The 17,862-nt window shown below is 32.3% G+C and overlaps 1 protein-coding gene and 1 pseudogene across 1 annotated transcript; both read right to left on the reverse strand.

Moving 5' to 3' along the window:
• Window positions 1–850: 850 nt before the first annotated feature.
• On the reverse strand, window positions 851–5,004 carry LOC132609719 (uncharacterized membrane protein At4g09580-like). Its single transcript, XM_060323845.1, has 4 exons — window positions 4,249–5,004; window positions 2,573–2,843; window positions 2,114–2,284; window positions 851–1,400 (listed from the first exon to the last, which is right to left on the reverse strand). Exons 1-4 carry the CDS (start codon window positions 4,491–4,493, stop codon window positions 1,278–1,280), a joined length of 810 nt encoding a protein of 269 aa, XP_060179828.1. The 5' UTR covers window positions 4,494–5,004; the 3' UTR covers window positions 851–1,277.
• A 9,518-nt stretch (window positions 5,005–14,522) lies between these two features.
• Window positions 14,523–15,897, reverse strand: LOC132612265 (vacuolar-processing enzyme beta-isozyme-like; annotated as a pseudogene).
• Window positions 15,898–17,862: the final 1,965 nt, after the last annotated feature.

Here is a 17,862-nt window from a genome sequence, read left to right on the forward strand (position 1 = left end):
TTTATCTCTTTTTATTTTTGTTTTCCCACATGATATCCGATACCAACATTAGGGCCCAACTCGATCTGAATTCACGCAGGAAAATCTTACATTGAGGGACAAAACACTCCCTAATCCGAGTCTCGATATATCAACTATTACTTTAATTCAGTGATTACACTAAATTTTGTTAAGCTATTTAATAAAAGAATATCATCTTTACTAGTATTTAGAAATATATATATATATATATACATGACAACACAACACAACACGTAACACTCCTTCATTTGAGATGTAAGGATTGAAATGACAAAAGTAGCCCTGTGAGGACTACAAAAATATCACCCTACAAAAATTTAAGGTTTATCTAAAGTTACTAATTCTAAATTTGTTTTAAACTCCATATTCAATTAAACATTAAGGTATAAATTGAGACGGAAGGAATAATAAAAGATTTTTAGGATATTTCCTTATAATTTATTTCTTTTAACTAAAGTAAACTTTTCAAAGATAAAAATTAGCCCAAACGGCCAATTTTGAACCACTTATTAAATAGCATTTGAATTGTAATTAAGATGTAATCACTTTTTAAAGCGTGAATAACACCTAACAAAAATACTCCCAAAGAAAACACGAAATAACTCCTACAAATGTGAGTTAGAAAAATTCCAGAAGTTTTAAATGCAGTACAAACTCCAGGAAGAAATTCGGGAGTTTTGAACTGGTGCAGTTCAAACTCCAGCATTAAGGTGTCTTAAGTTGAATGTTTTTGCATATTGAGATGTCTTATGCTATGTCAAAAACCTCATTCACATACATTGGACCACTAACAGGCTGCAGTTCAGCTCGAATTTTTGAAGAGGAAAAACAGGACAAACGATCTAATAGCATTTCCATTTAATATCATGTCCTAAACAAATAATTCTATAGACAGATTTTTACACAATCGTTATAGAAGCTTACAAATCCACACCCTTTGATTCGGATATTTGTTTTTTGTACAGTTGATCCAATAGTCAACGTTAGCTTGAATCCAAGGCCACAAATTTTCGAGGATCGAGATTTAAGGGCACATTCCACTTGACCGATGCTAATCTGTACGTGGATCCAGCATTTAGACGTTGTAGGTTCTAAGTTGAAAATGCAGATTTTGAAATATATATCTATATATATATATAGACACACACTTAACCCTGTATACATAAGATTTGAGTGAGAAGCAGAACTCGCAGGTTGTATTCTGGATCGGCCACTGCAAATAATAAGGGAAGCAAAGGCAGTTCACTGTGCTTCAATTAGCTCTTGCTGCCAATCAATGTGGGGGTAACAGATACAAGACCAATAAGGAATAGGGTGGCTATAGAGTTGAAGTCATAAAGATCACCAACTGATTGTAACTCACCAAGAGCTAATCCAGCCTGCAAATAGCAAAAGGACAGTTCTTAGATCTTGGTTAGTAAAGCCAATTGCTAAAATTCAATTTTGGGAATAAACTAGAGTTAAAAATTGTGTCCCGAACATAGGTGAATTACTATCATCTATCTCGTCGTCATTCATTGGTAAAGAAGATGAACCTTGGGCCGATCAACCTCAATAGCTAGCTCATGAAGTGAGGATCACCTAAACCATACAAAGAGGGAACAACCAATGTGGGAGATTTGACACTTCCTGCACGCCCTCGACTAAAATTTTGGTGTGTGTACGATATAACATGGGGATCCAACATTGAGTAAACTTCAACTGATTGTTGCACCACATTAAGAAGATGGATATTGGTCCTAACTCAAACCTCAAAAGTTATCTCATGATGTGCCGATTATCCAGGGCCATGTAAGAAGACAACATTCATATCCTCAACCCATGTGGAACACCTAAAACCCTTTGATGAGATTAACACACAATTTAACATGGTACCAAAGGAGGTAGGAGTCCTAGGTTCAAGTTTCATCATCTCCCAAACGAAAAAGAATTTTCACATACCTGGCCCTTAAAAGGAATCAGACTCACATGTGAAGAAACATGTTGAGACATAATTAAGTAAATCAAAATGTGTTCTTTTCAACGATTAATCTCTTAGATGAGATGGTAATACGGTTCAACAACATAAAGAGTTAAATCAAGAGATAAATACCCTGACAGTCACGCAGGTGGCAGGAATGACCCCGACGATAGTTCCCAAGAGGAATATATGGTAAGGCACATCCACAATTGGCGAAGCAACGTTGATAAATGTATTTGGCAGTGTTGGTGTGACTCTCAAGAACAGCATGTAGTTCAGCAGCCGCTCCCGTCTTTTAGCCACCTGATGGATCACAGAGATTTTACTACAACAGTTTTGTTAATGAAAAAAAAGATTGAATGGCTTTTGTCATTTTTGGCCCATTGGTCAAAATAAATAATGAGCACTAGCCAAAATATACAAAACCTATACACTGAATATGTATATTATACGTATATTAATATGTATATTTATTTTTAACATACAAAACCTATACATTTGTTGCTATTCTGTGAATTAGGTCACCAAAAGGCATTGGACTGTAATTATCACAAAAAAGATATGACAATCAGGTTGTGAGCTGAAAATCACCTGAGCCTGGAAGAATGTTAACTTATCGGGCCAGAGTGAAAACACAAGGGGCCTCCCAATCAATTTGGATAGAAAATAGCAAGAAGATGCACCAGTAGTCGCAGTAAAAACGACTAGCGCTACGCCTTTGAAAATTCCAAAGAGAGAACCAGCAAGCAGCGACATGAAAATAGTTCCGGGTATCATAAATGTCTGCATAAATATGTAGACCGAACAGTACCCCACGAGAACTTGAACAGTGTAGTCACTTGTATAATCTTCCAAGTGATCCCTACAGAATATCCACAGCCAAATAATTACTACTTATATGATGCCAATCTCCAAGAATTACGGCCAACATCTATAAAATTGTAGATTTATATGCATGTGGATGGACTTGTTAGCATGTTCAACTATAAACATGAATAAACTCCAAATGATCATTGGAGAATTTTTAGCACCATAATTGTAAGATTTAGTCCTTGTTAAACAATTGTGCCATCTTTGGGATACAGCTTAAGCACTATATTTCTACTGACTTCTTTCCCTACAAACCTGAGAAGTTCACTTTTTCGCTTGCTAACAAATAAAAGTGATGAGTAAATTCACTTTCGTCTCTACTACTATTTCCATTTCTCAACAATACCTCCATAATACACAGGAAAAAAATGTAAACAGATGAAGAGGAAAACGTAACGCATAAATGTCTTACACCCATTTGGAAATGCTCTCATCTGCATGGCTTAATAATGCTAATGGTCCATGTTTTACATCTGTCTGTTCACATTAAACATGACAGATGGGGGATTTCTGCAACCTATTCTAGTCATTTCTTATTCCATTATCAATTATAAGCTATGTTGCTCGGACTCTCCTAAAATGTTACCGAATCCGTGTCCGATCCTCTAAAAATGCACTACTTTTGGAGGATCCGACACGCACCCGGTGGCATAGTTGAAGAGTCTGAGCAGCATAGATTATAAGCATCTTGGAATCATTGAGATGCCCCAATCGTCACAAAGTAAAATAAAGACTAAGGCATAGTCACATTTGACTTCGAAAATTGTCCTTCACTGTTATACCGTAGCTTAACACGTTCAGTCTTCCAACTCTAAACTAAGCTACCAACTAATCCTACATCCAATCTCAGTGCTAAATTAATACACTAAACACCCAAAACCCTTTTTTAGTAGCCTCCATAAGAGACTATGGTTCAAATTACAGTATCAGATAAGGACAAGCATATCAAAGCAATATGAAGATGAAAAATAACGAAAGCGAGAAAGACATGATAAAACCGTCTAGAAAGATAGTAGGAGCCTGTTTGGATGGGCTTATGCCTATAAGCTGTTTGCAGCTTATAAGCTAAAAAAAAATAAGTTGGGGTAGTCTAACTTATTTTTTTTAGCTTATAAGCTATTTTCAACTTATAAGTTGTTTTAGATAAGCTAAGTCAAATGAGCCCAATTATTTTTTTGAGCTTATTTTAAGCACAAAATGACTTTAAGCTGGTCAGTCAAACACTCAAAAAAACTGAAAACAGCTTATAAGCAACTTATAAGTCAATACAAACGGGCTCTAGCACTAGCTACCACACATAAATAAGATAATCAAAACCAACGGTTCATGCTAAAATAACCATAAACCAAAAAGAAATGCATTAACAGTAGGTTAAAATAGAGAATAGAGCAAATTACTTGAGTATTTGAAGATCTTGAAGAGTTCGAGGAAGCTTAAGAAAACTGTAATCTGAAGCAGGCATAGTTAAATACACACAAACAAGACCCAATATGAAACTCAAAACGACACCACTTGCTATACAAATCTCCCAAAACGACAATGGAAACTTGGCTGATTTAATTACAGAAATGCCATTAGCATTAATTTCAGTTTTCAAAGTAGTAGTCGCCATTGTAGATGATGTTCCAACCTCTCCCTCCATTAAACAATAATTATTTAAAAAACCCAACAAATTATTTAACCAATTTCTTCACAAAGATTAATTTTTTCGAAATTTTTTTTTGTAATAATTTTCACAAACCCAACAAATTATTGAACTAATTTCTTCACAAAGATTAAATTTTTGGGAAATTTTTGTAATAATTTCACAAACCCAACAAAGTCTTGAAACAAAAAGTTTTTTTTTTTTTTTGACAAATTTCTTAACAAAGATTAATTTTGTTGACAAATTAATAATAATTTCAAAAACCCAACAATTTATTGAGCCAATTTCTTCATAATTTAAAATAATTTCACAAATCCAACTAAGTGTTGAATCAATTTATTGGAAAAAGAAAATGTTAACTTTGAGACAGTTTACAATATTAGTACAAACCCAACAAATTCTTGAACCCAACAAAAAGTATTTTGTAAAAATGGAGAGAGAGGGAAGGAAATCCAAATTAATCAATGCTCTTTTTTCATTCCATTTCCCCCTTCTCTCTTTCTCTCTCTTTTTGACAAAATTTTCTCATTTTATTATGAGATTTGATGGAAAAGATGACAAAAATAGTCCCTTATATTTGACAATATATTCAAAACAGTCCCGTATTAAACAATTTTGGTCCTTTAAATATGTCAAATTTAACTTTTTTAGTCTCCATCAACAACAACAACAATAACACATACTCAGTGTAATCTCACAAGTGGGTCTGGGGAGGGTAGAGTGTACGCAGGCTTATCCCTGCCTTGGGAGGTAGAAAGGTTGTTTGCGAAAGACTCTCGGCTCAAGGGAAAGCATGACAAAAAGTTAAACAAGAATTGATGAAAGTAAAGGAATCATGGCAAAACACTATAAATAAGCCTTATGAAGATAAGCAACCATAAATGCAGCAACTAATATGATAATCGAAATAAGAGACAGCAGAAAGTAACAGGAAATCGAAGGACAAGGAACTACATAGATAATACACCTACTATTTAACAATTTATGTTTGCTAGATTTGACGAAAATAGTAAAAAAGAATTAATATAAACATCATAAAAGTTTCATCAAATCTTAAAATATGCAATACAAAAAAGAAATTGCACTTGACACCAAAAAGATATTTAAAAAAGTTAAAATAATTACAAAAAAATGTATCTCTAAATGTGAGTTTCCGCTAATTTCTTTTTTTATCATAGTATCCATCAAAGGTAAGCAGATAATGTTCGATAAATATTTGAGTGAGACTAAGAAGTATTAACTTTTGACAAATTTAAAGGATCAAATCTATTTAGTACATACTTTAAGGGTCTATTTTGGACTTATCATCAAACATAAGGGATCCTTTTTCTCATGTTCTCGAGTTTGAGGCTTTGAGCTTATCAATTTATGGACAAGTTGAAGAATATAATATAAGAACATTTCCTGGATAAATGAAAAAACACAAAAAAATGGTTTTATTGACTAAAGATTATAGAAATAGTTCTCATACTTTATTTTCATTCTTTACAGAAATTATCACTGTTTTGATTTGTTTTTCTTTGAGCCGGAGGTCCGTCTGAAACAGAATCTTTACCTTCCACAATTAGAATAAGATTTGTGTACACTTTATCCTCTCATACTCCAGTTTATAAAATTACACTAGATATATTATTGTACAGTAATTATTATTGTTATTGTCATCGTTATTCAGTTGAGTAAGGCACAAAATAAAACGTTTCCCCGTTCTCTAATCTCTTTCACTAATGGTTTTTGGACCAATTCTTTCTTTCCTTGAGAATTATCTTTAGGTAGGTCCACAAAACACGTTTTTGAGCGAGCAGATAGTTACAATTCGTTTAAATTTGCATCATGAGGGCCATTTTTTAAAGTAATCCACGTTTTTTATGTTATCCGTAGCAATGCCACAATGCATGATGTAGCTTTTATCGTTTGAAGACCTGTCAAACACGTTAATTCGGTTCACAATCCAATACATAATTATTTATTAACTTTTGTGACCGGACGTAGAATTTATATATAATACAAAATTAGGTATAGATAAGGTGATGTGACACTTTTCAAAGGCCACCATTGTTATGTATCTTTTTTGTCAATTTTTTGACCTTTTTCTCTTATATTTCCATCAAAATACTTGCTGAAAATTAAAATCACTCTATCAATAAGTCTATAATTGTCCACATTGATTGCTCAATTAAATGAAAAAGGCATTTAAGAACAAATTAAGAACATCACATTAATTTGTATGATGTTAGAAACCTAAAAAGTCATCTGCGCGCCAACTTACTCATGGAGGTGGATGATTATGGTATCCATTCAATACGGATGATGTGGTATTCATTTAATTTGATAACTGGTAACCTTTTATGCTATAACAGTTGTTTTGTCCTCACCATTTTTAGGGAAAAAACTTCTTTATCAAGTTCATTTTATTTGCCCCTGTGCTTGACAATCTCCAGTTCCTTAGTTATTCTTCTATTGTATTATTATTATTATTTATTATTTTTTTTGGTAGGATCCTTTCATTCATCTATTCATGTTTATCTTTTTTTTTTTTTTATTCATGTTTATCTACATACCATTCTTTACGAATTTTTTTTACTCATTATTTTCTCTTTTCCGTGAAAGCAATGATGAGGTAAATTCTCCGTTTTCTCCCCTTTTTTTGTTGGAACTTTGAGAATATTTTTGTGATCATTGTATGATATTATTTTAAATATATAATCGGTTCTTTTTTCCATTTCTTAGTAGATCTTTATTGATATGTTCTTGCTTTCGAATATTGTTGTTTGTACATATTGCAAGGTATGATTTGGAAAGCTAACGAGGAGGTCTATGTTTTTTGGATGCTCAGGAGGTGGTATATCATCAGGTTCCTATAGTCGAATTTCAGCATTTTTTAGTATGCACTTTCTTTATTCTATAGTAATGATCGAGATCGGTATTTTATAGTTAATTCAAGCATTTTCCGGACACTCACTTTCCTTATTCTGTAGTTATAATTTTTTTACCTTTTATTATTTTGGGTATTGAAATTTGTAAGGTTCTCAAGTTGATACAAAATGAAAGGCTTTATGCATATATGCAGTATGATAATTGGACCATATGTTTGCACCAGTTGAATTAGTTATTCTATTTAAACATACAATTTGGTATTTTAACCGTTTTTTTTTTTTTTGTTTTCCTTTCTTATATTATGTACAATTTATTTTGTCGCAAGGTCTTGGCCTGTTGGGTATGGAAAAAAGAAGAGTAGAATCCATAAATGGTGAGAGATGAAGTATTTTTATTAGTTTTATATAATTACTATTTGACAAGAATTTAATGGGTTAATTAGAGTACATCTGTTAGTGATAACGACTACTCCTTGGACCAAATTGTTTTTCTCCTTTTTCGCGAACTATTAATTTGGTAGTTGTTTTTTCTTCTCAATTTCCCCATTCTTTCACTCTACTTATGTTAAAAATTCATAATTCATTGTTAGCAAAACTATAATTTCCTTGTATTAGAAACACCAAAATTTTCCTGCACGAAGTAATAATACTTTGATATGTGCTAAAAATATATAATTTTCATTATACTAAAACTTTTAATATGTTATTACCATTCTTTGATGCGGTATGTGTTACTAATGTGATTAAAATGCATTTATTATTGAAAATACGGTCATTTGCGGTTGTGGCTATACTAGGAAAGATTCACCAAAAGGATTATTCACGACTACTGCTCTCCATAAAAAATGAAAGTGAAGTATTTCCGAAATAATCAGATCACAACGAGTGCATTCTTCTTATTTACATGTTATTACAATTCTCATCAATTAGGTCATATCTAAGGTTGTCGTATGAGCGATAAAAAGCTTAAGGGTCTCCATGTACAAATTGTTGTTATTAGTTCTGCTCGATATTGCTCTTTTAAATCTTATGTTCATGCTCATGATGATTGTTAGTATATTTGCTTTCATTTTATATTAGATGGAGTAGATTGTAAATTTCAACGAAATTTTTATGACCGCGCGAAACGCGAACATATTCACTAGTTTAAGATATGTGTTTGACAAAAATCGATAACATTAGAATAAAGCATATACTCCCTCTGTCCCAATTTATGTGATACGCTTTTCTTTTTAGTCTGTCCCAAAAAGAATGATACACTTCCTTGATACATTTCTTTATTTGACAATAATTTAACTTTAAACTTTACATTTTATGCTTAACGAGATGATTTATAATCACACAAATATCTTTGGCTTATTTTAGGCCACAAGATTCAAAAATCTTTCTTTATTTCTTAAATTCGTGCCCAGTCAAACTATATCACATAAATTGAGACGAAGGGAGTATATGTGTTATAAAATTCGTTAAATATGTATAAAATTAAATTCAGAATTCGGTTATTAACATTTGAAGTGAAGAAAATCTTAATATATTAGTTGATTGGCTATTTGAATATTTACCTTGATGGCGAGGGTTTGATTCCTCATATTGTATTCCCTCATATTTCTCTTTCCCCTCCATATAACTTTTTAAAAAGAATTAAAGAAGAATCACTTGAAATCACAAATCTTAGAATCGAAAATCTATAAATTTTAAATCCTAAAATTAGTTTCTGCTAGTTTTAAACTCTTTGTCCAACTTCGTTGGAATTAGAGTTAGGTAATCTATATATAATATAAAGCTAAGCAATAAAAGAGTGATGTGGCACCTCTCTTTGGCCAAGAATCCTATTTATCTTTAGTCTCCTTTTTCTTCATTTTTCTTATTTTTTTTTTTTTAAATCTTCATAACTCACACCTCTTCATCCTCATAACTTCTCCTCTTAATTACTTCATAACTCACATTAAATTGCCTTAATTATGAAAAATGTCACTTCCTGCTAGGCAATAAAAGAGTGATGTGGCACCTCTCTTTGGCCAAAAATCCTATTTATCTTTTTTCTTCTTTTTTTTTGCCTTTTTCTTAATTTTTTTTATTATTTTATTTTTTAAAAGAAACATCTTCATAACTCACACCTCTTCATCCTCATAACTTCTCCTCTTAATTACTTCATAACTCACATTAAATTGCCTTAATTATGAAAAATGTCACTTCCTGCTAGGCAATAAAAGAGTGATGTGGCACCTCTCTTTGGCCAAAAATCCTATTTATCTTTTTTCTTCTTTTTTTTTGCCTTTTTCTTAATTATTTTTTTTATTTTATTTTTTAAAAGAAACATCTTCATAACTCACACCTCTTCATCCTCATAACTTCTCCTCTTAATTACTTCATAACTCACATTAAATTACCTTAATCATTCCTCATTTTTAGGTTATTTAATTTGTATTGAATAAGCATTAGAAAAAGAAGTAAGGCTACGACAACAATACGGAAGAAAGGAAATGTAAATTTTCCTGAATAATTAGTCTCATTAATTTCAATTCTTAATTAAGTCTTTCCAAAACCATAATCATTTTTATTCTCTAATTAAACTAAGCAATTAATACATATTAACACCTATGCCTTTTCATCTTCTTATTGATTTTTGCTCATTTGTCGTTCATGGGTCAACAGCCACTTTAAGATGAGCAAAAATCAATAAGAAGATGAAATTTACTAGTTACCTTCTCATTTGTTTTAACTTACCTTACAAAAGATCATTTTCAAATTCACAATATACCGCGGTCAAATTTACTAGTTACGATAATGCGTTGGATGGACTTGTCGGACTTCTAATCATAATCTTGGATTCAAAATGGAAAATGGAGAAACTCTTAATAGGCCATTAGCATTAATTTCAGTTTTCAATGAAGTAGTTGCCAGTGTAGATGATGTTCCAAGCTCTCCCTCCATTAAATCAACAATTATCTTAGAAATCCAATAAATTATTTAACCAATTTCTTCAAAGATTAAAATTTTCGATAAATTTGTAATAATGTAACAAACCCAACAAAGTCTTGAACCAAAAAGATTAATTTTAGACAAATTTGTAAAAATTTAACAAACCCAACAAAGTTTTAACCAAAAAGATTAATTTTTTCGATAAATTTGTAATGATTTAACAGACCCAACAAAGTCTTGAACCAAAAAGATTAATTTTTTAGACAAATTTGTAATAATTTAGCAAACCTAAAAAAGTTTTTAACCAAAAATATTAATTTTTTCGACAAATTTGTAATAATTTAACAAACCCAAAAAAATATTGAATCAATTTCTTCAACAAAGATTAAATTTTTCTGATAAATTTGAAGTAATTTCACAAACCCAACAAATTATTGAACCAATTTCTAAAAAAGATTAAATTTTTGGACATATTTGTAATAATTTAACAAACCCAAAAATGTGTTGAACAGATTTCTTAACAAGAAACAGAAATTTAAAAGCAGTTCCAATAATCTAACAACCCAACAAAATTTGAAAAATTTTAAACAAAAAATGAGAAATTAGAGAAAAATTATAGAAATTTTATACAACAAATTTGTATTTTGTAAAAATAACAGAGAGAGGGAGAGAAGGAAAATTCTAAGTAGTTGATCTAGTAGCTTAGTTCGTTGACTATCTGAACTTTTCACCTTGTTGGTGAGGGTTCAAATCCTCACGTTGTAATCCTCTCCCCCTTTTCGCCTTCCCCTACCCCCTATGTAATTAAAAAAAAAGGAAAATTCTAACACAATGGATAACCCTTCTTTGTTTAATGAACGATTTTTCGTTATTACATTTCCCTCTCTTTCTCTCTGCTATAATTGTATAATTTTCTTTGTATTTTGTCAAAATTTCCTCATTTTATTATGAGTTTGAGGTTTTGAGCTAATCTATTTACAAGTTACATGTGGCCCGTGCTATGTCCTGGCCCAAACTCTTAACATTTTTACTTTTGGTAATGAAATTATTTACTCAATTCGGATGAGAGCAATGATCTGGAATTTATAGATTCTAAATTCTAATTTTTTAAGTTAGTCGATACTAAATTAGTAATCTATAGACAAATACAAAGTTTATGAACCAAAGATACTAGATTCAATTGAAACCATCACCTACACTCTAGCTCTCCTGCTTCAAACTCATTTTGCACTTATTTGAAACTCATTTAAGATTTTAATAATGTATTTTATTTTCAAAATGCATTAATAAAAATCATATTTCATCTTCTAAAGTCATTTAATACAACAAAAGAAAAATCAAATACTTCACATCTGTACTACAATATTTATAACTTTAGTTTAGAATATTTACACAAATTAAACTAATGATCCCTCAAGAGTATTAGTAAATAATAATTAAAATATAAGACTTTAAAATTATATTCGAAAATAATTTTAGGGCAGATCTTTATAAGTACATATGAGCTAAATAAAGGAGAAAAATATTGGAGGTTTAAGGATAAACGATATCGTAATACGTACCTAATAAATACTTCAGTTGTAAAAGAAAAAATTAAAATAATAATAATAATAATAATAGCTCCAAAGTTGACTTTATTTTTCCATAACTTATAAGGAAAATAATATATTCTCTCCGTCCCAAAATAAAGTCAATCTAACTAATTTCGAAGCAAGACTGGGTTTTAATTCAATATTTTAAAATTAAAATTAAGATACTAAGAAAATATACAGAAAATACCATAAATTACAATTCTTCTGTCAATTAGTGAAAAGATTCTTAAAATATTTGTTAAAGTTTATGTAATTTGACCCCCAAAAAATAAAATATGATAGATATTTTGAGATAAAGTAGTAAAAATAATTTAATAAGGAGCAAAAAAAACCTCACAAAAAGTTATTATAATATTGACCAATTACAAAGGTCAAGTGGAATGCAGCCACGTGACCAATTATAAAGGCCACAAAATTGTCTTAGAAAATGAATCTGGGCAAAATGAGAATAAGGAAAAAGCAAATGCCACATGTGGAAGCTTCATTGGATCAAAGTTCTACGTCAGGATTACAAATTCTTTGACTCCCACTCATAATAGTAATGCAGCAAGTTGAAGAATATTCATTTTCTCAAAAAGGTTAATAAAAAATACTACCTCCTTCCATATTAGTTGGTCATGCACTAAAATATATTCGCTCCAAAATACTTATCAATTTATAAAATTAAAATAGAATTAATTAAATTTTTTATTTTATTCTTAACATTAATTATTGTTGATAGTAATCAACAATGATTAGAATGCAATTTATTGAGAGAGATAAGGATAATGTTGTAAAAATACACGTTTGTTTTGATTTGTTAAAGAGGGTGTAAAAGCAAAAGTAAACAAGTAATATGGAAGAGAGGGAAGACCCACAACTTGGGAAAGTAGAAAAAAATTAGTAATCCTATAAATATTTGGGGTACTTTTCTATTTTTGAAAAGTTTATTTTTTGAAAAAATATATGTTACTGTGAGTGTTAACAGAAAAAAGTTGGAAAATGACATATTTGTCAAGTATCTCACTAGGTACTTTTTAACTAGATTAAAAGTTTCCATCTTTGGATTTCGTTTCTTTTGTTTTTTCAAAATTATTATTTTCATTTCTCTTCATATCAAAGAAAGAAATTATTCTTTTCTCATTTTTACTCTTTTGGCAAGTTACTAAAAGAAAAAGGGGGTCAATTTTCTATCAAAATGAATTTACACGAGCTTCATCCCTAGCTAGTTTACTTGTAAAAACATTTTTTTCTCTTTCCGCTTCTTATCTGAACTTTCGTCATGTCTTTTCTTGAGCCGAAGGTCTTTTATAAACAACTTGTTTACCTCTCAAGGTAAAAGTAAGGTTTGCGTACCCTCTACCCTCTCCGGACCTCACTTGTGAGATTACACTGGGTATGTTATTGTTGTTTTCTCTTTCCCTCTTTGTACAACTTAAGAGAACATGTCACGCTCTTAGATCCACCACAAAAAACATCATATCTTCCGACTTGCATGTGTCAAACATGCGGCTACCATTCACTTCGAAGTAGGATCGTACTTTTCATGAGATTCATAGTTGAACTACTTATAAACCAAAAAAATTCAAAATTATATCTTTCGTCCCAGAATAATTTTCTTAGGTTTTATGTTTACCTGAAGTTAGTTCTCAAAAATATAGTTATCCTTACTCTTTTCACGTCAATCTCATGAACAATTTATTTATTTTCGTTTTATAACTAGTAACGCAAACATATCCAACTAAAAGAATCACATTGATTTTAGGATAAAAACAATTACTCTTAAAAGACACAATAAATTAAGGCCACATGGTAACAAATATTAATGGACTATTTTTCATCTAATTTCTATCACTATTATTTATGTACACATCAATACTATAATCAGTGTAATTTCACAAGTGAGGTCTAAGAAGAGAAGTGTGTACGACTTACCCCTATTATTTTTATCATTTTTTCTTCAATCACTATCACTATTGGCTTGAAAGCTATTGTGTTCGTAGGTCCACAAAAAATAAAACGTTTTTACTAAGAGGATAAAATTCATATGTTTAAATTCACATAATGAGGCCCATTTTCATTTTTCCTTTTTCAATTTAAGCCGAATCTTGCACGTTGTCGTTACCAGTGCATGATGTAGCTCTAAGCCTGTCGAAGGGGACGGGATGGGACGGGGGACCAAAATAGGGGAGATCGAGGGGGGACGGGGACTAGGGAGGGGGGGTTTAGGGGGGTCGGCTGGGTCAAAAGAATGGGGGGGGGGGGGGTTATTTTTTTAATAAACTACAAACCAATGTAGTTTTTTAGTTATTATATTTTTTTAATACCTTATTTAGTTATAACTTTATATTAGAATTTATTTTTTACAACTTATAACTTTAAAGTCTTTAAATGTTTTTAAGAACGGCTTCATCTTTTTTAACTTCTACTAGCTATTTTTTTTAACTTCTAAGGGCTAGTTTTCCTAATTTATTAGATAATATTAAATATAATTTCAAGTCTTTATAAAAATTATAATGAATTGCATTTTTTTATAGTTTAGAATTTGGGCCAAAGTGTAACAAATAATAGTTTGGGGACAAATTAAAGTTTTGGGGGGAAGGGGGAGGGGGGGGGGGGGATAGGGGCTGTTTTGGGGGTGGGGGAGGGGCTACAAACTGCTATGTAGCCGTTGGGGAGAGAAGATTAGGCCAAGCACGATCAAATCCTTGGAACAAATGAAGCTTTTTTTCCTTGATCTTTTTGTCTACATATTCCATTACACTAGATCCATAAGACGGTCTTTTGAAGAACTGAGAGCCAGGATATTTGTAGGCGAGGGCAGTTCTTTCTCTCACCTCCTCGTATTGTTGCCCTACTGTTGTCTCCTTCCGGTCATGATTCTCACTATTCTCCGTCCAAGCGACACTAAATAAATCTCCCACACATATGTCATATTCTGGTGGAGGTGAATCTTCCGTATTTAGACAATACACCCCCAACTGTTTTCATTATGGGTATGCTCCTGTTATAGCATAAACATTCAAGTCTTCTGGTAATTCCTCAAAGACACCACCGCTGAAACAGGCATCACAGTAGATGAGCATCTCTTTGTAGGTGCCAGATGCTTTTTTCATTTTTAAGACCTCAATAAATTCTCTGGACTCAATGTAATCCCATTCCAACATGTCGAGAAAACTTTCACTGAGTTCATTTAATCCACCATGACTAGCGAAGAATATAAATATGTTGTCATTTGGTTGACTATTAACAACCTTCCCGCTGTAACTTTTACAACACTTTTATCGCCAAGAAGCACGGCATAAAAGTTTGAGACTGTCACATGCTCACCGGTGTAGTCCTTAGGCACACCAGCATATACATCAATAGTATTCAGATGATTGATTACAACTCCGGGTCTTGGATTTTTTTTCATTCTGGGCATGTCATCGTACATAAACACTATAATATTTTCTTCTTTCAATCCTCTTCTTTTCAATGGCTTGAAAGCATGCCATACATCTGCCTGATGCCGATAATCGTACCCATCATTGTCAACCAGGAGAACTGCCCACTGCACACAGTTGCCATCTTCCACCTCATTATCCAATTCAGATGCATCACCTCCAACTAGGGGTGTTCACGGTTTGGTTAAAAACAGATTCAAACCACAAACCGAACCAAATCGATTAATGAACCGATAGTTGTTCGGTTTTGATTTGATTTTGGTTTGAATTTTAAAAAACAGACAATATTTGATTTGGTTTGGTTTTATTAAAAACAAACCGAAGAAAAAACCGAACCAAACCGACCAAATAATATACACAATTTTTAAAATTACTAATAAGGGATATCGATGATAAAAATAGTAGATCGAGTCGGACAAAAGCATTTTGAATGTGGTGGCAGGTAACTCTTAGGGATAGTTTGGTATGATGGATAAACAAAAATAGTGATGGGATAAAAATTTAGTGCCACCACTTTATCTGTTTGGTTACTAAGTTTGGGATAAGTTATCCTGGTATTAAAAATAGTGATGGGATAACTTATACCCATATCATATGAGCGTGGAATAACTATTCCGAGATAACAAATCCTGGGATAATTTGTTTTCTAACCAAACGAGCACTTAGTTCTTTAATTTTCCTCAATTTTATTTTTTGTTATAATCATCAATTAAATCTTTGTACAGATGGGAACCTGTTGAGATATAGACCCTCTGAGATAGCAGCAGGGGCAACACTATTGGCATTGGATGATACTTTTACTGAGGAAGCCTTTGAGGCCTTGCCTCTAGAGGGACTTTTAAACATTGTAAGCTCCTTTACTTCATTTCCTTTCCTATTTTCTTTTCCTATCCTATCTATCTTCTCATATTCTATAAGCTAATTTTTTGCTTTCAGGCTGCTTTGTTCACCTGCTATGATGGATTGCGCAATCTGATGAAAGACTCTCCTAGTATTTCTTTCTCTGAACAAGGACTCCTCTTAGTATTTCTTACCCCATTTATGGGACAAACTTAGTGCTTCCAAGTGTTATGGGACAAACTTAGTTTTTGATAGATGCATTAGTAAAGTTACTGTTCAACTTTGTTACTTTGTTGCTGTGCTTGCAAGCGTTATTGCAAGTGTTGTAGGACAAACTTAGTTTTTGATGGATGCACCAGTAAAGTTATTGTTATATAATTGTTGCAGTATTGCGTGTGATATCCCATTTCCAGAAATGTCAAAAACAACTTTTTTTAGATTTGGTGGATGCAAGTTGATCGGTTTCTTAAGGTGAGATATATGATGGTATGTCATCACTAAATACATAATTTAGAATATTTCATTGATTTTGTGTCTATATATATATTATTGTTTTATTAAAATACAAAATGTTAGATAAATAAAATTAAAATTATAGATCAATGAAAGAAGAATCGAAAGAGAATTAATTGAGATGGATCCTATGCTTGTACTAATTAACTATATATGTCATGGTATAATAACCAAAGTTTCATGCAATTTTTAGAGTATATGATGATAATAGTAGAGTAGAAAATCATAAATTAAATAACAATATATTAATCTTGATAAATAATTTTAAGTACTCTTTTATTTTTTTATCAGTGGCAATCAAATTTTCTACTAACTGAATTCTCTCTCTCTCTCTCTCTCTCTCTCTCTCTCTAGGAAAACCAACCAAACCTAACGGTCTTCTTCCCATCCCCCAACTCTCTCGCCTACCCCCACCCCCACCCCTCAACTCCGGCCAGCAACCTCCCGGTGGCCTCCCCAGGTAAGTTTTCTCTCTCATAGGGTTTGTGACAGCCCTATACCCACCTCCACCCCCACTCCTCTTCCTCTCCTATCTTTCTTCTCTTCTTTTCTCTTCTCTCCTCTCCTTCTTTCTCTCTCTGGTCCGACAGATTCGAGCTTCCCGGCGTGAACAGTGTTTCCGGCGTGAACGGGATTTCCGGCGTGAACAATGATTCCGGCGTGAGCAGGTTCTGTCTAACTGGAGTTGGTACCTCCGGTTTTTTTTTATTTTTTAATTCTCTGTCTTTTATCCTTGCAGCTAATTTGCATTCTTGCATTACTTGTTTCGTTCTTGTCGTAGTAGTTACACTTTCATCTAGATTATTGCTAACTTGTATTTTAGTATTGATTCCTGCCTGTTCGAGTAGTTTATATTTTCTTTACTGGCTTTGGTAGACGATGGTGGACTAGGGTCATGCTCTCGGACGGGGGTGAGGGTTAGAGGGGGTAGGTGGGTTGAGGGAGTCTCTAGTTTGCGAGTAGGGCCTTGGAATATTGGGACTCTAACGGGGAAGTCCATCGAACTAGTTAAGATTCTTAAGAAGATGAGGATTAATATAGCTTATGTCCAGGAGACTAAATGGGTAGGATCCAGGGCTAAAGATGTGGATGAGTATAAGTTATGGTTCTTAAGTAGGTCGAGGGATAGGAATGGGGTAGGCATTTTAGTAGATAATGACTTACGAGAACAGGTGGTAGGGGTTAAGAGGGTCAGTGATAG

Source organism: Lycium barbarum, chromosome 9 (assembly GCF_019175385.1).
Source record: "Lycium barbarum isolate Lr01 chromosome 9, ASM1917538v2, whole genome shotgun sequence".
Taxonomy (NCBI): Eukaryota; Viridiplantae; Streptophyta; class Magnoliopsida; order Solanales; family Solanaceae; genus Lycium; species Lycium barbarum.